This window comes from Scophthalmus maximus, chromosome 18 (assembly GCF_022379125.1).
Source record: "Scophthalmus maximus strain ysfricsl-2021 chromosome 18, ASM2237912v1, whole genome shotgun sequence".
NCBI lineage: Eukaryota > Metazoa > Chordata > Actinopteri > Pleuronectiformes > Scophthalmidae > Scophthalmus > Scophthalmus maximus.
This window is the reverse complement of record NC_061532.1, coordinates 7682721-7705044: the sequence shown is the minus strand read 5'-3', so window position 1 is coordinate 7705044 and position 22324 is coordinate 7682721. Positions and strand designations below refer to the sequence as shown.

The 22324-nt window shown below is 42.6% G+C and overlaps 1 protein-coding gene across 5 annotated transcripts in view; it reads right to left on the bottom strand.

Moving 5' to 3' along the window:
- The window catches only part of LOC118290191 (1-phosphatidylinositol 4,5-bisphosphate phosphodiesterase beta-4-like), a 58914-nt gene that overhangs the window by 25368 nt on the left and 11222 nt on the right, over positions 1-22324 (bottom strand). For 3 of the 5 annotated variants that reach the window (XM_035617658.2, XM_035617664.2, XM_035617661.2), the window contains exons 3-5: positions 18226-18295; positions 4307-4404; positions 681-761 (exon numbers count right to left, since the gene is read on the bottom strand). In XM_035617658.2, the coding sequence (XP_035473551.1) occupies positions 681-761; positions 4307-4390 (165 nt within the window). In that variant the 5' untranslated portion in view covers positions 4391-4404; positions 18226-18295. Of the gene's footprint in view, positions 1-680; positions 762-4306; positions 4405-6814; positions 6950-8885; positions 8908-18225; positions 18296-22324 lie in introns of those variants that run through there. The other 2 variants (XM_035617663.2, XM_035617662.2) reach the window with 2 other exon arrangements.

Genomic DNA, 22324 nt, shown 5'->3' with positions numbered 1-22324 from the left:
AGATAAACCGTGTTCCCGATCACCTGCTCTAACTTGGCTACCTTTGCTAACTTAGTTTTCCAAACTACAGATAATTAGCTACACCTAGCTTCTCCTCGTAATACTACAGTGACGAAACAAAAAGTATCAGAGGTATGCTACAGTGAAAGGATAAAGAAAGCTCCACCCCACAAGTTGACAGGATTGGTTCTGTAGTATGTGATGTACATTTTTATGAAACAGCCACTAGCACATTGGAGTTCCAAGGTTGACATATTCAGCCATGGCGTTGGATGCTCATATCAGTCATGATATGTTTTGTGTCATATTAATAAAAACATATGGACTTCATGAGAAGACATCCAGTACCAAGTTTGGTAAAAAAAACCACTTGTTGCTACTTATTTAAAGTCCTTTGTTACATAACGGTTAAAAAAAACAACATAAGGCTGTTGTAATGCCACTGGACCCCTCACCTGTAGTAAAGTTACATTTGTGGTACAGTATCAGAATGTAGCTTACTGTGTTTCTTTTGCGCCAAGGAAGGTTCTATGTCAGATAAAAATACTTCTGAAATCACCAGGAGATAGACTTCAGATACCGACTCATGTGCATAACATATCCAGTTTACGTTTTTCCTCTGTCAGACTTCCCTTGCAGACAAAGAGAATACACTAAATTTGAAGACGTGGAGGTGATACCTTTCCCTCACTCTTCCAGGTGATGAAAAAGCCGTACTCGTCCACCCTCATCTGACAACTGGGCTCAAAGGTGTATGGGTCCTGCAGAGGGGATAGAAGATTTTCATAAGACATGGGGCTCCATCAATCACAGGGTTTTATTTGACATTTGAGGAAATTAAACAGCCAACCTGTTTCTCCAAACACAGAGTGCTTATGCAACCAGACAAACACATGTAGCGCTAATGGGATTCCAAGATGCACCTGTCTGCCGAAGGACACACACACACAAAGACTCACACGCAAAGTATTTTAACAAATATATTCAGTATGTACACATTGATGTTGCGTGCGGAGGAAATTTAACATAATGCTCAGGCAAACACAAACTGAGATAAATGTGACTACTATGGATTATTAAATGCAAATATCATCTGACTGGAACACAGAGATGTGCACTAGAGACAGGAGACAACCCTGGGCTGTCTCGCATATGTCTAACACGGATCCAAAAGAGAGACTATGATGCTGCTACACACAGGTACTTTAGCTCTTCATCCCCAGCTCGTAGGCAACATGCAGAGACCACCTATCCTGTTATCCAATACCACCAACCAAACCAATGGATCAATCCTAGTTCCATTTGTAAACAGTTAACCTGCTGTTAAGTGCAGTGACAAGCTTTACTCTCTTTCATGTGAGATGGGTATGAAAGGAGCGTCAGCTGCACTCAGTGAAGCCAACTCTATGAAAGAGATGGTCTCAAATGAGCCCAGACTGTTAAGAACATACAGCAGGCTAATGTTACACTCTCAGATGGCATGTTCTTGTTAAGCTAAAAGGTTTATGGGAACACTCAGTCCTTCCATACGCAAAGGAACGATTAACAGTAGACCCGAGCATCTCTCAGTAGAAGGAACAGACAGATAAAAAACCCAAGTTATGGTTGTCCAGCTTCTACCCAACATATGTACATTCTTTCCTAAGTGCCTGGGGAAGTGTGGGTCAGTGTGTGTGTGGATGTCTGTTTTCTGTTAATCCTCTGTCCTAGTTTGTTCTGTCCATCTTTGAAACAGAACAGCAAAAACAACTTAAAAGACTATTTGGATAGAATTACAAAGCAAAGACTGTAAATGTGTTTCCATCCACTCACTCACAGACAGAGATAAAAGCACCTTAATGGTTTGTATTACTACACTATGTACTATATATGTTCAAACAGAGCCAAGCTAAGTAACTTAAACTGACAAAAACTCCTTTATTTACATCTATATCAATGACCATCAGGAGGATGTATCTCTCACACACACACACACACACACACACACACACACACACACACACACACACACACACACACACACACACACACACACACACACACACACACACACACACACACACACACACACACGAGAATCTCTTTGACCTCTGACCTCTCCGCCATTGCCAAGAGGGGAAACTCTTCTCAAATATCACACTACCAATAAAAACACTAATGAAATACTGTAAATGTGGATCCTCTGCAACAGAACGGTACACAGGTAAAGCTGAACAGAAAAGGTTTTAAAAAATGGATGAAGGTGTAACAAACAGGATGAAAGACAAATACAAAATAAAACCAAGACAGTAAAAGGAGGAACAACAATGACTGCTTCTATTTAAAGAGAGAACATTATTGTAATAAAAAGCATTGTGAGAAATGAAAAAGCTCTTGTGATCACTCCATGTCAGTTTAATTTAGGACAGAGTTATAATGACATGTAGTTCAGAGAGACTTCAGGTGGGGACAGAGGTCCCCAGTAAAGCTTTGAATCTCAGACACACACGCACAAATGCGCACGCACACACACATCGCGCGCGCAAACATGCACATTACCTGTCGCTACCATCTGTCACTCAGTAGGGTTTCAGTCAGTGGAGAATGTTTTGTGGAAAAAAATCCATGCTGTTTAGCATTTTTTGCCTGTGTGTGTGTGTGTGTGTGTGTGTGTGTGTGTGTGTGTGTGTCTCTCTCTCTCTCTCTCTCTCTCTCTCTCTCTCTCTCTCTCTCTCTCTCTCTCTCTCTCTCTCTCTCTCTCTCTCTCTCTCTCTCTCTCTCTCTCTCTCTCTCTCTCTCTCTCTCTCTCTCTCTCTCTCTCTCTCTCTCTCTCTCTCTGCGGGTGGGTGGACTCTTGGCTTATGTCATTTCAATCGACACAGATGTCCCCTGAAGGCTTAGTATTTGCCAGGCAACTGAGCAACAGCTATTCACTCACTCACTGAATACACAGATATTTAAAAAAAAAAAAAAGGGAGGTTAACATTTCGGAATGACTATAACTCCACTTTTTATCTTCAGAGATTTCTTAGTCTAAGTAATCTGTCAAGCAAGACTATAAGATATGATCATTATTAAAAAAATTGGTGATGACAAAAGCATAGTTAAAAAAAATCGTTCATTAATGACAATTAAGCAGAGATAAGAGGGGAGCTGCCATCATTCATTTCAACCTGTACAATCCGATTACCATTCAGGCCAGTCCTGGTCTCATGTAGCAACCCTACACAACCTCCATTGTTAGTGTTGGAGAATTACAGTGGCCCTGAGAGCTCAACACACTGCAAGGGCATAAATGTTTCCAGGGGACAGAAAAAAGTGACAAACCCAGCTGGGTCACTTACATTTTAAAACAACCAACTTCAGTGACATCAGTAAAGTGACAAATTCAACATTAAGGGGGAATTTCAGCCAGGTTCATCACTTTTTGTGTCCCCCCGGGTAACACTTGTGGCCGAGGAAGAGAAGGGGAGCCTATTATACCCGCAGCCTACATCCAGTGATTCAGAGTAGGTCAGTCCTGACCATGTCCTGTCCAAGCCTGGCTCATTTTCATGGCAGCAACACACTGAGGACTTTCTTCAGAAGCACGCTGGCCCAGTTTCATGGTTCACTTTGACATAGCACTGGATTTGATGCTGCTTTTTCCCTCCACTATTTCAAGTTTTCTTCTCTCCCTAAGAGGGATGCACCTTCCCTCACAGATGCCTATACAAACAGAGAGGACTGAGGGGATTTCCTGTGCGAGGGTTCGTGTACGGATGTGTGTGCGCGCATGACACACTTTTCCTTTGCTCGGGCAAATGTCCTAGCACAGTGTCCTGATAAAGTAAGTCAGAGGAAACGTTGGACCATATACATTGGGTCATATACATATAGACAGACACACAGAGCCAGATAGATATTAGTTGTTATTGACACATATTCGTCGACAGACAGACAGGATACTTAATAATTCAGTAATTTTTCTGTTGAAAAAACGCACGCACGCACGCACGCCTGTCATTAGCACATGCTAATGACTGGCCCTGGGGCGGTCATTAAAGTGAAGGATGATAGTTGGACTAATAACCTATGTCAGTATCAACAATGTTATTGACACACTCATACAGCTCACAACACAGACTAAGCATTCATACGTTCATCAGGGATATAAAACATAAATCTTAACTGCATCAGAATGTATGCATGCCATAAGCTACTGTATAATGTATGAAAAATGTTGCAAAAGGAGGTTAGGAGGCTATTTATTTTTTTATACTTGCAGACTTTATATTTTTATTTATGAAAGAATCTCATGAGCACCCAACAAATGTGTTGTTTTTACCTCGTCAAACCTGTCGAAGGAGGCGCCTTCCTGCATGAACTCAGGCAGGTGCTTCTGCCAGTTGAACTCGTAGGACTTCGTCATGGCTGCTCACAAACCTGAGACACAAAGGAGAGAAGGACAGATATAAACAACCAAGTGAGTAAACCCATGGAGGGCTCAAGGACATTAACACAATACCTGGCCCTCTGTGTAGAAAAACTACGTAAACATTCACCAAGATGTGATGTACAGGATTTCTGGGTTGAACATAGATCATGAAAACCTGGATGTTTGAGAGTGAAACTGAGCACAGGGCGTAACTGATAACTGGGTGATAAAGAGAAGCTGTTGTATCTGACCGTTCGAGATCAAGGGTATTTAATGAGCAATAAAATGGGGAGTTTACACATTGAATATTAATCCTTCAAGTAATGGTGAAAAATGTAAACGGGGTCTACAAAAACAACGTTAACCAGTTACCCAGCACATCATTTAAAATACATTAATTCATGAATAATGTAATTTAAAAATCTGTTTGAAAATGCAGTTTAAAAGCAATTAAACAGGTAATTTCCTTTCCATTTGTAATACAATACTGCTCTTCCTTTTCCCATTAGCTATTTGATTTGTGTAGCCATTTAGCCTTTCTGTGACACTTTGGGTCTGATGCTTGTAAAACAAGGTAAACAATGAAAATAAGCCATGGCCTGTAACACATTCTGTGATTGGCTATCAACCTGGCATGTAAATCGCAGATGACATGGATGTGGGAATGAGAGAACCAGGGAGGGCTCAGAATTTAAGAGTGAAAACACCAGTGCAACACTGTGAGGATCAGTCATACTTGAAATTCTTGATTCATCAGTGCCGTACATTGTAATAGATTGAATGCAATGGTCTAACCAACCCTCCTCCACAATCTCTCAGAGCACAATTGACTCCGCCTCACTGTGAAATGTTTGAAGCATCAAGACAGACACTGGTATGGGTTGAGTGGCAATGCAGAGTTCAGATATATTTTTTGTACAGACAGGAATGAATACAAACTCTAAAACCTGACATAAAGCAAAACCTTGCAAATCAAGGACCATTTTCTAAATGTTTTACTGAATGTTTTGTCAATGTTCTGTGAATTCTCCAACAAAGTTGAAATGGAACCAATGTGAAAGATGCAGACATGTCAGATACTCCAGAAATAGGCTCACAACATCTGTATGTACAACAGAACAGCGGAGGGAAAGTGGGCACAACACGTCATCAAAGGTAAACCTGTGGGTTAAACTGAGCAACACAGGTCGAGCATCCGACAGTTCAAAAGTATCAGAGGGTGGAATTTTTGATCAAGTCTAATTCTATCTCACACTTTGCCTGCCTCTTCACACAAGAAGCACGTCAGGGGTGATTCATGTGACACACCTGCACGTGTATCATCACGTAAGATATCCAGCGCGTGGAGGGGAGGGGGCTCCTCACAGGAAACTGTGAGATTGTTGATGACACCATCAAAATATAGGCTCCACTTGCGTCAGCCTCAACTGTGTCATGCAAAACTGAGAGGGGGAAGCGCACTTGAGAACGTGACATGCTAAGTATAGTCTATTTGCTCAGCTGGTATCAAGTCCTTATGGGAATTCTCTGAGGGGAAACTCTACTGTGATTAGGTGGTCTTTCAACTTACAGTGCTGTGATTCTCTGGGATAACAATTACATACTGCATATACACAAGCACATGACACAACCATACAGCATTGCTGTGGCTTTACCTCTAAAAATAGGATAAGGTGTATGACAGGTGACATTTATTTATTTCATCAGTTAAAGATTTATTGGTGTCAATGTCCACCTGAATGTCCGTGTGTGTGTGTGTGTCTGAAATGCAAGTCCCACATTTCATGCCCTAACCACCCATTTTCCTCCCAGGAACAAACAGAGTGTAGATTGGTGAAAGGACCCAAAAGGGAAACCAAAACAGACAGAAATAAGGACAAACAGAAAGAAAGGGTTAGGAAAGATGGTGGTAGGGAAACAGAAAAGGCACAGAGAAAATGAAGAGGCAAGGAGATGGATTAGAGAGAGGTAGGAGCAAAATAAAAATGGTGCACTAACAGTAAGAGGCAGATGTAAAGAGGACCTCACTTGCCTGGCCATAGAGATGAGAGACGAGGAGAGTGACAGGGGAAGCACAGAGATAAAACAGAACAGTGGTAAGAGACAGATGAGTAAAACAGCTATGTGTGACAGAGGCTGGTTGGAGAGGCTGGAGGACAGGGTGGTAAGTGCAGCGGGGGGTGGGGGGTTGCCTGCTTTTGACGTGGGGAGCACAGATCAGAGACAACATCAACAGAGGCTACAGAAAAACTGCAGGCTGCAGGGAGGGCAGATCGAAGCAAGGGTTTACATATGTCTGTGGGCTGTCACCGTGAATCACAGTGAGCATTCAGTAATTCAGTAAGGCTTCACAATCATACAGAGGCTAATAAGAGCTAATCTCACCACAACATGCAGCTTCATAATAGACACAATTACCTTGATATGGTGGGTGGACCCATCGGAAAATTTGAGAAAGTGCAATTACTCTTTTCATGAGATTGACGTATTGTGGGTTTTAACACAAAAGTGAGATCTGGTCAGTAGAATCCAGTCATGTTGAATAAAGAGAGAGAGGGAACCAACTTGATCAAACCCAGCCCTTCACCATCTGTGGTATGCTAGGGGACTGTAACAGACACGCATCCTGTCAAGGGAATGAAAACACAGATGCACACTTCCTGTGGAGATTAAGAACCTAGGGCGGGCGGTGGGCCATTAACACAGCCCCCAGAGAGACGGCTAGTGTATACAGGCTGCACAATATCCAGATTACTTATTATTACTTAACCAAATTTCAAATTACTAATATATTCCAGAATCAGATTCAGAACTAGTCAGATAGGAGAAATCACATGTCTAATTTGGACTAATTGGGTTATGCTGTCCTGTCTGACTCTAGCCTAGATCTTGCCACTCTCAACTGTATGCATTAGATAACATTTTCCTCAGTGGAATGAAATGTGTCCAATGGCAGCGCGGCACACTGAGGTTTTGCAAGGCCATGCCAGCGCACACGCTGGGCCGCTGAGTGCATGGACGTGTGAGTGTGCACGTGAGGAGCTGAGGGGAGGGAGTGAGGTCCGAGCCCCCTGTCCAACCCCTGACAAGGAGATAATTACGATAGATAGGAGCCCCGTGAGGCGCACCGTTCCCAGCCTCCTCGTCTAAAATGGCAGCTAGGGTAGCACCCAGCGGTCCCACACCTCATAAACTAAAATTAGGCCAGCCAGTGGTGGAAGGGTTAGGGACACACTCGTATGGACAACACACACAGTGGCACATCTGATGTGGCTGGCACAATAAACAGTGCAGTCCTTTAGCGAATAATCCCTGAACAAGGTATTAAGCAACGGGCTTCAACATTAAAAACAACACATTCTGAAGCTCAGTCTAACCAAGTGAAACCACAAGAAACGGTGGAAAAACTTACAGCATAAAATCGTCACCTGATGATGCAAAAAATTATGTGGATAACACTTCTACGGTGATGAGGACTGCATCGGATTAGTAAAGCACTACAGCCCGCAGCGCCTCGCAGGAGCTTCGTTTTCAAATAAACCGGATAATTCCGGATAACCCTGGATTCAAACCTAAAGTGAGCAGGGAAAAGCAGTGCTTGCTGTATTAAGTTTTTTTTTTAAATATGAAAAATATGAGCGTATACAGTAATTATTGTTGCAATAAAACTCAAGATAATCCAATAATAAATTAACCATATTTTGTTCATTATTGATGTGTGGCCTTGACCAGTATGAAGCCAGAAAACTATGCCTGTGCAACATTTATCTACCCTATCAATGGCAGACAGAAAAGCATCAAAAGCACTTGAATTCCAGTTAGCCATGATTCTCCTGCCGTCTTCTCCTTGTGCTGGAAAAACACTGTTCTTCACTCAGTGTCCGACTCAATGTCAAACAGCTGGTCGGAGTTAGTGCAACAGATACATTTTATGTACATGCTGGTCTTGCAACTGCGACTTCCAAGATGACTCCCACCATGTATGGCCCGACTAAATAATGAAGTTATGTCTTAGATGTATCGGCTGAACCAGGTGCTGTTTGCTTTACTCATGAGCAGAAGGCCAACGACAACAAATGCAAGGTTATGTATTCTCACTCTTTTTTCTCTCTCTCTTTTTAACAGAGCTGAGCTCCCTTTGCAACCTGGACCTCTGCTTAACACAGATATGAAACAGAATTGGGTCTTATCCGACCATGGCTTTGAAAACAAGCATGTTTCCCAAAACTGTTTTGCTAAGGGGCATCGTTTGTCAGCCAGAGTGCGGGCTAGCGTCACTGCTGGTTAGTAAATCAAAACATGAGCTCATCAGCTCAGGACCCTGCTGGTAACACAACACTAAGCCCAGTAGTAGAGCCGGGTTAACATCCCTCACGTCCGACATATGCAGATGCATCTCACACACTGGATTTCCCTGTCTGAGGCGCAACTCGTCGAAAAGTAGAAAGAGTTAAATTAGTGCTGGTCATGTTTAACTGCACCGACTCACCCGACCATTCTGAGAAAGGAAGAGATGGGCTCATTCTCACTCCAAACTAAGAGCCGCCGTTGGAGTTCAACAGGAGATGTCAACATGTTTTTCTCCCCCTCACTCTTCACCTTCTATGAAAGTGGGTTAAGTCCCTTCTTCCGACGTAGCTTCACAAATCTGTCATTTCCAAAAGGGAACTGAGGGACGGCAGGTTTCTGTCCTGGTCACCAACTGCTGGGCACACCTGCTGTTTCCATGGCGTTACTGAGCAGGTGACAGGCATCACGGCTAATTGCCCTCAGAGGCACTCTCCTTCAGCCACAAAGAGTGTGTGTGGATTAGAAGAAAAACCTCGTGAGCACGCACACACACACACACACACACACACACACAGGAAATACTCTACTCGTTACACCCCCCCCCCCCAGGTGAATATGGACCTCTGCCTTTTTAAAAGGAGGTAAAGGTGTACGTTGTTCCAACCTATGAGTCAAACACGAGCTGTGTGTACACAGCAGCACAAACTAAAACAAGTTAGGAGAAGTCAAAGATAGCAGCGAGGAGTTAACGCAAAAAAAGAGAAGGTTGTCGTGTTTATTTTCAAATCATTCACGAGACAGCAGGGAAAAGGAGCAAACCCTGACAAACGGAACAGACACAACATGCCGCTGAAGGAAAAGAGAACACAACAAGCTGCAACCTACTCTCTCCTACTACTGATCAGTCGCTGGCATTTTACCTCGGCCTCCCCAGCTGGAACCTACCACTGCTCTGCTCGGCGCAGGGGGAGCTGGACCCCATACAAAGCATTCATGAAAAACACAAGAACCAAAAACAAAACAAGTTTTCTCAGATGCTGTTGAGAGCACACTTTACCCACCCTGTACCTATGTATGCACACCTCTGAATGCACCTTTTTTTTTTAAATACGAAACATAATTCACTTGCTATCAGCCACCCTCCCACAACTTGACACTGCCCAATCACTCACTACTTCGGAGACCTAACACACCTGTTTCACGCACGCAGGCACGCACACACACATGGGACAAGACTTCCATCATTGAAAAACAATATAGGAAATCGGTGGAACGTGTTGATCATGCCCGATTGTATTTCTGTTTGCTTTGGATTTCAGGAACTCAGAGGAGTGTCAGGAGAGTAAGGATTATGTACACGCCCAGTTTTGTGTACATACTCTGCGCACACACCACCATGTAAAACAATTTTCACAAACCGCCGTTTCCCACCCAAGTCAAACATAGTACACACAGTCACTTGTCACACCACAGCCCCTAATCTAAACTATACATAGGACAAAGTGTCACCATGTCCTCTGTTTGTCTATAGGATGTTTTACTTGTCCTGCAGCTACGAGTGTCGAAGTAAAGGCCAGTAAAACATGTTTCCACTTAGAGTAGATTATGAAATATAGCACACAGAGATACAAGTGAAAATATTACAAAATATTATTATTATAAATATTATTTTACATTACACACAACACCCATGTATACATGCCTGCTGGAGGGCAGAGAAAGACGAACATAGACGTGTTTCCCCTGTACCGTTTCTCAATGTGCCTTTCCTTCAACAGTCCCATCAATCTGCCTCTGTCACTATTAGGGTCAGCGCAGCCCTCGAGGCTGAAGCCATCTTAGGACACACTCATCTACCGACACACCTACGCTGACTCTCTGCCAAACAAATCCACCGGCGCCAAGAACAATTTCCTCCATGCTCATCATGTGTAAAAATTGAAGTGTCAAAAGACTCTGCCAAAAATGGGAACCTTTATGTACTTGTTTGGTGGCTCTGACACTCGCCTTCGAAGAGAGTCTTTCTTCTCTGTAGAAAAGAAATATAAATGATTTTAAAATGTTTGTAATCATAATTTAGCGTTGCTCATTATGACTGGCATTTAAATTCTGTTTTTCATCATCATTTGTTGAGGATGTGGTTGTATAACTTTTTCTTTTTACTATACCAGTCGTAATGTATTATTAACACAGGTTTAAATGGTTATTTCTTCTTGCAAACCCACATTTCTAAACAATGAATACAGAATTTTGATACAACAATGACTATGACTATATAGTGTATTACCTCTGCCAAGGAGGTTATGTTCTTATTGCTGTTTGGCTGTCAGCAGGATTACTCAAAAACTACAGATCCGATTTGGATGAAATGTTTTGAAAGGGTGGGGCATCACCCAAGGAAGAATTCATTAATTTTTGGACCAGGATTTGAGCTCCTCATTGCTTTGCAGCAAATCAGCTGGTTCATCAATAAATGGCTTAAATAACAAGTTCATCACCTATTATTTACCTTTCATGTTCTGAAACCTCTCACCAAACGCCTGAAGGAGTTTAGCAAACTCTGCAGCATATTGAGATGTCATAGCAGGCTTTTGTTCCGTTCCAGTTGCCACAGCAATTCCTCTCAAACTTGGTAGTAATCCCATGTACAAGATGTCTTTGTTATGTCTATTGTTTCATCACAGGCCAGACGGGAAAAAATGGAGATTTGTTGCTTTCAGTGTTTTCTTCAATATCTTTTTTTATATCAATAATCTGCTCTGCGGTGGTTCTTCCTGACAAACTGGCCCTTTGGAACAATTTTACTTTATCCAGTTGCAGCAACTCCGCAGCAGCTACAAGACACCTTCACATTCTTCAACTGAATGAAATTCCGGCTTCTTAGCTATTGTGCTCACTCACCATAAAACTTGCCAACATAACATTATCTGTCAGAATTTGGTCTGGTGAAAGCTCCTTGTTGGGCAACCAAACTCCACAGAAAGAGCATTAACTATGTCCAAGACCATTTTATCCTTGAAACTCATGCAGTTTAGCTGCATGTTTTGAGTTGTAACGATGATCATGATTGGCCTTTTAATAACTGCAACCACGTCCCCACAAACGTTGGCACATTGGCTTGTCTTTTAAAATAAATAATCGTTTGTCCACTTCTCTTGGAATGCACATCTACACTTTTTTCCCTTTCTTGACAGATGCCATGATGCATATTAGAGATGACACGTAGCTACTATGTATGTGCGTTGCATTCAGCCTGACCGTGACCCAGACAGATATGCACCTTAATACACGCCAGTCGACTATTTGATGTTATTTTCTTTTACCTCAGGAAAAAAAAGTCGATCACGGTGGTGATCTGAGTTACTTTTTTTGGTATGAATGAATTACCTCGCAGGCTGTGTGCAACCCAGAAGCGAACGTCGCCTACTATGCAGGTGTGTGTAATGTATGTGCACATACTGTACACACACAGGATCGGCCGGGAAAGGACAGGATTTGAGCAAGAGAGGAGTAAATGAGAAGTAAAGACACCCAGAGATCAGAGGGATCCATCTCAACTTCACTAACACTGTTTTACTGCACTGTCTGTCAGAACAACACAGGTTGGACAATGTATCATCACCACTCTACGACAGCCCTTTTAAATTTAACTTGAATAAGTCAGAAGGGTTACAGGACAAAGACTGTGGTGGTGTTGTATTCTAACGTATTATGATGTAAGGTTCTTCTGTCATGAAACTTAATTGCACAGGAGATGGGAACAAAATAAGTGGAACAAATTAGAATATTTTCCAGTCCCACACAAAATATCATCTGAAAATGTACCATTTTGTAGAATCAACATATTTCTAAAATGGTTGAAATAAAGGCTTTATAACTGTTGTGTTTAGTTCAGGGATTTTTAAATCCATTATACTGTACATAATATTGTGGCCATGGATATTGTAGAAAGTTACCGGTATTGACACTTTGAGGAAAATCAAAAGAGAGTGAGAGAGAGAGAAAGAGAGAGGGAAAAAAAAACACACTCCTCAGATTAACTAGTTAAACAGTCAATGTTATGACCTCCGGCAACACAACTACCAACCAGGATACACACAGAAAAAAAAGGAACACCACGCTCTACATCCTGGAAGCAGACTTTAACAGGTTGCCGCTCTGAGGGGGACATTCATTCAATATTGTAGAGGAACTACAACATTCTGGTGGTGGCAGGGTTGTTGGACTGTATTGCCGTGAATTAGATTCAACTCAGCCCTATCAAACAGAATCTAGTTAGCAGCAGGGTTTATGTTTGTCCATAGATTGCTGCTCATATCACACACGCAGTACTCATGCCATATCATAAAAATGCTACTGTTTACAGTGGATAAAAGTAATCTTTAATTCAATCAGAGCCCTTAGCAGCGAAAGCACTGTTTTTTTGGATTTTTTAACACCATAAAGACCTCTGGTCTCTAAACAACAGCACATATGGCAGTGAAATCAATGTTGCTATGGTTTGCATCTGTTTCTACTTTAAATTTAGTCACTTGTGGTGGTGTGGAGGAAGACAGTGATCGCTGAGTAAACATGTACTTAACCTTAACAAGGATGGAGATCCTGTGTGCGGGTCAAAAAGTCCCAACAGCGACTGTGAAGAAGGCTGAAAAAAAATTTGGCATGAGACCAACAGTTCTCAGCAACATCTGTAGGGCTACAACGGAGAGTGTTCTCACCAGCTCCATCACAGTGCGGTACGGTAACCGCACCACTCAGGACAGGAAGGCCCTCCAACGTGTAATAAAAAATTCACACTGCATCAGTGGAGTTGTCTTCCCCTCTAATGTCAGTTGGCTAATGAATGCTTTATTTTGGGTTGTATTTACGAAAAATTGGTATATTCTGTTTCACTAGGACTGTGGATGAGGAAGTTGAATTGAAGAATGTCTTTTTCCAAGCCAAAGGACCCTCTCCTAACCTCGTCCTTACCTTTTATAGATGATGATCGCCCTGCTCACTCACGCTCCTTGGTGCTGGGTTATATAATTGACTTGAGCCTGGGATGGAAACTGGCTGTCTTTCAGTCAGTCACACACACACACACACACACACACACACACACACACACACACACACACACACACACACACACACACACACACACACACACACACACACACACACACACACACACACACACACACACACACACACACACACACACACACACACACACACACACACACACACACACACACACACACACACACACACACACACTCACTCACTCACTCACTCACTCACTCACTCACTCACTCACTCACTCACTCACTCACTCACTCACTCACACTCACACTCACTCACTCACTGCAGTGCCCAACTGTGGTCCACCAGAAGATCTGGAGTCATACAAGCACTTACCACAAGCGCACAAATGTAATAACGCCCACGAACAGTCGGAATGAATAAGACTTTTACACACAGTGGGATCTCCCTCGATTTCAAACACAACATGTTTGTCAGGTCAGCTGCCAAAAGCAGATGAAGATGAAAATTAGCTCAAAAAAAACACACACACACACACACACACACACACACACGTACTGGGACACACACGCACACACAAAGAGTTATATAAGAGCTATATATAGTCCTTCACATCCACCCTCTGCCAAACTGAGTTATACAAAGAATTTAACACATGGCCTAATGGACGGAGCATCCACCTAATAAATGAGTGTGGATCAGAGAAAGTCCCCCCAAGGGCCAATGACGACCCGCAATGACTCACCGAGGGAATACTGAGGCCCCTCAGAGGGAACCAGAGGTAGGGAGCGGTAAGGGCTGTCCCCTGATTATCAGCAATCTTAATCAGAGGTATTTAGAGCACTGCATGTTTGACTGTGTCTCTCTCTCTCTCTGTGTGTGTGTGTGTGTGTGTGTGTGTGTGTGTGTGTGTGTGTGTGTGTGTGTGTGTGCATGTGTGCGTGTGCGTGTACTTGTGTTCCTTTCTCTGTAAGAACCAATTTTGAGTTATCAACCTTATGGAATGTGTGTTTGTGCATGAGTTTGTCTATGTGTCTGTTTGAAGAAAGGCACTTAGTCAGGGAGTTCCCTGAATGTAATGAGGTAGAGGGGCCAGGCTTAGCATACTTATCCAAAACCTCAGACTGGGACACAGTTCTGAGGTCAAAACCTTTCTTGACATTTCGAAACAGACGTTGTATCACATAAGTAATTCGACAAGGAAATGAATAAAGGCAGACAAACCAAAAGATGGCCAAACAATACAGGACCAACAATTCTGAATTGTTTGGGGAATCCTCATGTCATTACTGATGTTTGAAGTAGTTGCCTAGGGAAATGCGTTTAAGAACATAACTGGAATCCCTCCATCTTTGCCCAGTGATGAATATGTGGAGCTGAAGTCAAAGAATGGAACTTGGAAAAGACCATTTTTGGTCGATAATAGAAACATCACACTGGAACAGATGTATTAGAAAGACTTCGAAGTATACGCAATGGATTTAGAATTTTTTTATTAAGTGTTTGGACCTACTGCGATATGAGTGATGTGAATGTGAAGGACGAGTGGGCCTGTGTAGACAGCAGAACAACAACATTTTATTCTGATAGTCTGGTGAGGACAAAAATCAATCTCAATCCCCTCTGAAGCGGAATCAACTAGCTTTTGTTTCACCTCAATTTTGGTCAAAGCTCTAACATAAAACGGAACGTTTAAAACGATTTGGCTGAACACAAGCATTTGGTTTATTTTTGTTCAAAATGTTCAACTAATTAAATTTTCTACTATTCAGCATTCAGGTGTTTACATTTTACCCAAAACACTGTACCTTTCACTGCTGTGGTAGGCAGGAACAGATCAGTTAATACTGAAGAAGCACTTTTGGCTATTTGACATCTATTTCATAATATTCTGAAAGATATGTGAGGACGCAGACAGAATCTAACCCAAGGCTTAGTGTAATCTTGGCATCAACGGGTTGACGTTTCACTTGGAGGTGAGGGAGGTAAGGTGCAGGGCAACTTATAAAAGCATGTTCATTTGTTCGTTTGTTCATTAGGCAACTGGTCTTTGCAGAAGGATGCCTGGAGAAGGAAAATACTGAATACCCCAAAATTACTTTGTTACATCACAGACTCTGCGTCGTGTGTGCTGTGTGTTTGACGGTCTCATTTAGACCAGATTAGGGGGTCAAAGGTTCAGTTTGCCCAGCTACACACCCTGCAGAGGGCTCTTCTGGGGCAGGTTTGCCCAAACATGGTCAAAGATAACAACATAGTCTGGCTGACCTCAGTGAAGCGCTTGAGAAGCCACTGAACACTGGCTACTGCAAAAAAACAGCACAATAGGGACCTTGGGAAAATACTTTAGAGGATTCACGTATTCCAAATTAATGGAACTCAAAACAAGAAACTCAATTCAGAGAGTGCACTTGATCTGACATGATAGCAGCCCTCCACCCACACTCCATACTGCTGTCCAGTCAGAGGGGGACACAGAGAAATGAGGGATTACCCAGCATGAGGAATGAGTAATACACAGAAGCTTGAGAATTTGAGAGGTGGACAAGAGGAGGGCAGGAGCAGGGCAGTGGGAGGGAGCAGGGATTACTCGAAAATATGGGATTTCTCCCATTGCCCAAATAAGTACCTATTAAAAGAGAATTTGTGCCCTGCTGAGCTGCCGATAAGGCGGCCAGGAGAAAGAAGCTGTGGAAATAGAACATGACCATATAGAGAGGGGAGCTGTGGAGAGCGGGAGCAGGGACAGAGGTTAAATGGTTCCCCAGAATCTGAGCTTTCCACTGGCATGAACCCAGTGAAGAGAGTCCATGTTCCCTGCTGACTGACACAGCCTGAGGGCCTCCCGTGAGCATGGTGGAGCACAGGCAGCTGAACTGCTGCCCAAGAAATCACAGCTTAAATTGGTTCCACATTCAAGTGCCTTGTTTGCCAATGTTTGGAAACGCTTATGACGAGAAACAGGAAATTTTTTATCATGACTCTTGTTCTTGAGTTTCAAACGACTAGACTGACAAGAGGAGAGAAGACAGAGACGGAACGAGGGAAACCTGTCTTGACAAACAAACACCCCACAGATGTTGCTCCTTCTCTTACACCAGTGGTCTCCATAGCAACCCTCTGGCCAGTAATAGCCTCTGGCTGGCCTGGCTGTAGTGGCGTCATGCGGACGCACGCACATAAAACACCATACACATACATACACTCACATTTCAGCCTCTGAATGGGATCCCAGTGTATATATAGAGACAGAGGGACTCACAAGCCCACCCAGCCCAACTGCCCGCTCACGCACACAAGACTCCAAACAGACTAGACCATATACCCCGATCATTAACAGCCCCTGCCACAAACACACACACACTCCCAAACAGATCCACGAGTCCCTCGATTCTAGTAAACAAGCCCTGTAATTGGGGATAACAGATAGCTGGGAATTATACATTAGAGCCAGCTCGTGTTGCTGCTTTCCCCGGGTACATGCAAAAAGCACTGGCTAAATATTAATACGTGCAGCATTTTCACATGTAGAAATGTATTTCTTTCTCGAAATGTTGCTTGTGTATTCCAACATTAGAGTTCTGCACAACACCATTTGCATTTAAAATTGAAGGCTGTTCTTGTGCACTAGGACACACCTTGTTAGAGAAGCTACACATGAATACAGTGGATTCTCTACCCCCCAAAAAGAGATAACTATCCTTTTTTCTTATCTTACATTTGTAGATCTATGTACACCAAGATCAAGCCAATCTTTTCCTGATTCAAACAGCGGTTTTAACAAAGGTCTCCCACTAAAGACTGTGACATGTTATTATTACTTTTGCAGGAACCCTTCTGTACCCGTGTTTTGTCCCACATCATAAAAAAAGATGTAATAATCGAAAACTAGATTTTATAGGATTAATGTGCAACAGGTGTGAGGCCCCTGTAAGGCCAGCTGGCATTGTAGGGAGACGACTGCTGAAGTTTCTTGTTTGGCTGTATCACCAGGGGTGTCACAGAGATATGAAAATGGCTATTTGTAACATAATTTGATCTGTTGAGCTGCTCTGTTATCGTTTGGGTTTACAGTCCTACCCAGACATTATGAGGGTAGAAAAACAAAAAAGTGAAATATCACCCAGGGAGGAGACACCTTTGTCCTGTCAACAATTCTAGAATATTGTTTAACTTAAACTTGTGTTGGTGATTCATATGTTTGACTCTGATTTCTCACACTGTGTAGTCATGAAATCTAAGATCATACATCTGTTCAAATTGGGGAGAAAAAAAACACACTAATGCTCATTGTACTCCTCTGAGGTATATGCACACTGTAAAGGCCTAACACATTACTTATATCACATCACATTAACGAGAATAGATGCTCTGTTTTATTAAGGTGACAGCAATTTGCAGTTCAAGCCAGACAGGGACCTGATGATTACGTAAAAGGACTGAAAAAGACTGCGAGCCTCTGTAATGTACTGTATATACTGTACGTGGGAGGTGAATCTGAGCGTTCTTACCAGGTGACAGACAGAGGAACAGATGAGTGAGGGGAGGGGAAACACTGGAGGACAGCAGCACTGGACCACTCTGAAAGAAAAAAAAACAGAAAAAATGAAGAGAGAAATGAAGTTCAATTTGCAGATATCCAATGTGCTGGTAACTTCATTATACAGCTTCATCGTGTACACTTCTAATAATATTATAAATAATTTTTGTGATGCCTTCAGGGAAGTCACTGACACACACACGCACACCCATCCCTACACAAGCGTTTGCTCGCACATCACACTGGGGTGTAATCAAACGCCTCATCCTTTTTGGCTTGTGCAGAATTTTAATCATTCCTCTGGCTTCTGCTAACGAAAATTTTAATAGGAAGCCGCTTCCCTCAAGAAAAGGCTGCCTTCAACAGAGACAGTGGTGGAAATGAGCTGGCAAATGAGACAAACGCCACCACCTACGCATCTGCTCCGCCGTTTATCTTTTTCGCGTCAGGTATATGTCGATGAGGATTAGGGGGAGTGTGCTAAAAGCACAGAGTAAATGTAAAGTCCAGACTGGGTCAAAAGGGACAGAAGGAGAGACAGAGCGGCGGGGAGAGACGGGAACAAAACAATAGATGGAAATAGGGATAATCCTCCTCTTGGAATGACATCTTTTATCCTTATGTCCACAACGAAGACAAGACAAATTCCTCAACATTTCCTGTACTTAGCAGTGGTCGTGTTTCTGCTCGTGTCTCTCCTCACCTCATCGTCACAGCTCCGTCTTGCTCTGCCTCATGCAGCACAGGAACTGTGGTGGTAATGGTTTCTTTATACAGTCACTTTGAAAGATAAACTTTGCCAGATAAGCAGACAGACAGCCCAGGACAGATTTCAACAGCTAAGAGAAGAAATTTGGCGTTCTGCAGATTCTATTTACATCTGGGATTATCGGAGTTTAATAATGTTGAATTTTGTAAGCCCAATAAAAAAAAAAAAGTATCCTGTGACAAGCTCCTTTGTTCCATTTTGCACAAGGCTTATCGTACACTACATCCTCCGGGCACACTTTGAAGAGGATGAAACAACATGGATTTATTAACTTAATAACATGAACTACTCCACACTATTCTGATTCCGATGTTGAATGGCCCGAGACACCCAATGCAGGTTACATCACTGGTGTTCAGGAGCATCGAAGAGACAAACTTGATCAAAAATATGGACAACCATATTGAAATATTAATGTGATGACTGAAAACCAATAATTGCAGGGCATTTTCAGCATGTGTTTCACAACAACTTAATAATCCATGCAAAAGAAAATTTGTCGTGATTGTTTCCATTGTTTCATCATTTACACAAGCTCTCTGCCTATTACTTCCTGTATGACCATTTCCTGAGGGGTCTTTCCCAGGGGAACCATCTTTCGCAAAGCTCAACTATCTGAATCTCAATTATACCCATAAAACAGACGTTTATAAAGTACATATGGACCAAAACAGCCACAGGCCTTCAGCTCATTAAACATAAAAATGTGTTACTGAGGCAAAGTGCAGTGAGGAACATCCTGACACTGTAATGTAATACAAAGCAGTGGCACTTGATTACTAATGTGGCTATGCATGACATCATAATGAGCAGGATTATGAATGACATGACTCTACAAGTAGCCCATGTAAACCACAAAGGATCAAAAGGGCTGTTTATCTAATAGCCAGAAGAAAACAAAACAAAAAAAAATTAATGGGAGAATTGAACAACAACAAAAAAAAATCGATTCATAATCAAGAACTGATTTTAGTTGTCAATATGGCTTAACAGATAATCTGCCATTTATCAACTCAATATTGATCCTGAGTCATTTGCTTTCTATCTATATTTCTCCCTCTCTCTCTCTGTCTCCTGTCTCTCTCTCTCCTCTTCATGTGGATGGGCCTCTACCACCGTGTCAGCTTATATGGATCAAAAATTCTACATGACAAGAGGCTTCGCTGGACAAGAGCTGTTCACAGGCCTCTTCAGCCAGGGGAGTGGATCGGTGGGAACGCTCTGTGCCAAAAAAAAGGGAAGTCGTGTCACGCATGCAGAGATCAGTATTTATGTATCTGAGCAATCTGCCGATAACACGACAGTAAGGCCTAGAAAGATAAAGACACAGACAGACAGACACCCCTAGTCTTTAGCCTGTACATGCAAGCTAATAAAGACTCCCTGTAATGTAACATTGCAATGAAATCCCATTAAAAGTGAATGGTACAAATATAAAATCAATTCTACAACAAACCAAATTTGTTCATCTGGTTTAATTTTAGATACACAGCCTGTCCAAGGCTTTTTGGACTAAGACAGGTGAAAGAAAGTACTTTTTTCACCTTCATCCATCAAAGAGTGAACTAGCCTAGTGAGAGATGATGAATAAAACAATAATAACAATAAAGAGTATAATAAGCAATATCAATCCATCATTTTCAGTTTGAATCGATAATCTTTAAGGGTTTGTTTTTAACTCGCAAATTAAACCACAACTGTGCTACCATGGAAACTCCCAGGAAGCACCTCTGCCCCTATGGTCGAGTGGCAGATACAAAATATCAAACAAAGGATGGATGTGCTTTGCTACCCGAGCTCCCCTCTGCCCTTTCTGTGAGTGTTTGGAGCATGTGTGTATTTTTAGAAGGTGCTATTCCGAGTAACATCCAGTGGTGCGATAATAATTCCTTTGATTAGGGCAACAGGTAAGAGGCTGGTAATCTCCCCCCCACCTGCCGGAGGATTTAAACGGTGTAAACAGTGGCAGCTCCGCCATCATCACTCAACCTGTGACAGCTCAACAGGGAACACACACGGGGGTGCTGATTAAAAGGACAGCACTGATAATGCAGCCAACCGCACACACACAGTCCCACAGGTATCACAAGATGGGTTGTGGCAAGGGAGGTGACATTATACTTGTAACCTGGAATAGCCTCATCTAAAACTGAAGGGGCCGGGGGGCCGGCATACGCTGTGCGTGTTATGTAAAGGCTACTATATATACTATATTTGTCCCACCCCTGTTTCATAATGATACAGATTTTTTTAGACAACACAACAGATCTCTCAGGTAGTGTTTTGCATTGTTACTTAATCGTAGAGCTGTGTGCAGCGCTCTTTTACCCGCTGTCACTCGTGCCCTCCCTCTCTGCAGCGCTGGGAGAAATGCTGCGCGCATCAGTGTCCTGACAAAACCACCATTAAGTTTTGACCATCCTCGGCAGGCGGGCAAGCAGGGTTCAGCATCAAGTATGTTGGTAGCGCCCTTGTTGTGCACTTTCGCGCTACAAGCGTACAGTTCTCAGCTGAAGGCAGACCTCAGCATAACACTAACACTGCTCTGTCAGATATTATTTCAATGTAATATTCCCATCAAGTTTGGTCAAAGTCCGTCCATGCGTTTTTGAGTAAGATAACTTGGTCTTCTACAATGCTTTTTCTGAGGGTCACTACGAAGGGGACATCACACAATAGAGGAGCACTCTGAGAAAACCCTGCCTCCTGTTTTTCATGCAGCTGCGTCCCACAGAGCCATGCGGCTCCTCGGAGGGTTAGAGGAGGGTCACCAGATTGGAAAATGACTTTCCTAAGTCCTAAAAAATAGATGAGGTTTTTTTCCAACATTAAATCTTGATTTCAAAGCACGACTCTGTCTGATGGAAATCCAGACAGACAGGAACACAAAATGATCTTTCCGACACCTCTAAAGCTCACTAATAAACACGTTATCTTTTTCTGTAATTTTGTTTCTGTAACCTGTGCATAAACTGAAGTGTAAGGTGTAAGTGTGAGGTTGCCATGCAACCAGCACCATTAAGTTATTGAGCCCTTTTCCAGTGTTTGTGCAAGAGTAAGCTCACTAAATACAGGTGGCACCTTTGAATTCATCGTACAGACATGAGAGTGGTATCTTCTGTTCTAACTCGCCCAAAGTAAGAGAATAACAGAATACCAACCCAAAAGTCATGGGTGAAATGAATAGATGTATTGTGGGCCACTACTTTTGGAAAACCATTTGCATATATCTGCATCTGCTGAAAGAGGTCAATACAACTTTTAGATTGACCCTTTGGTATAGTGGTGAAGAACAATTGAA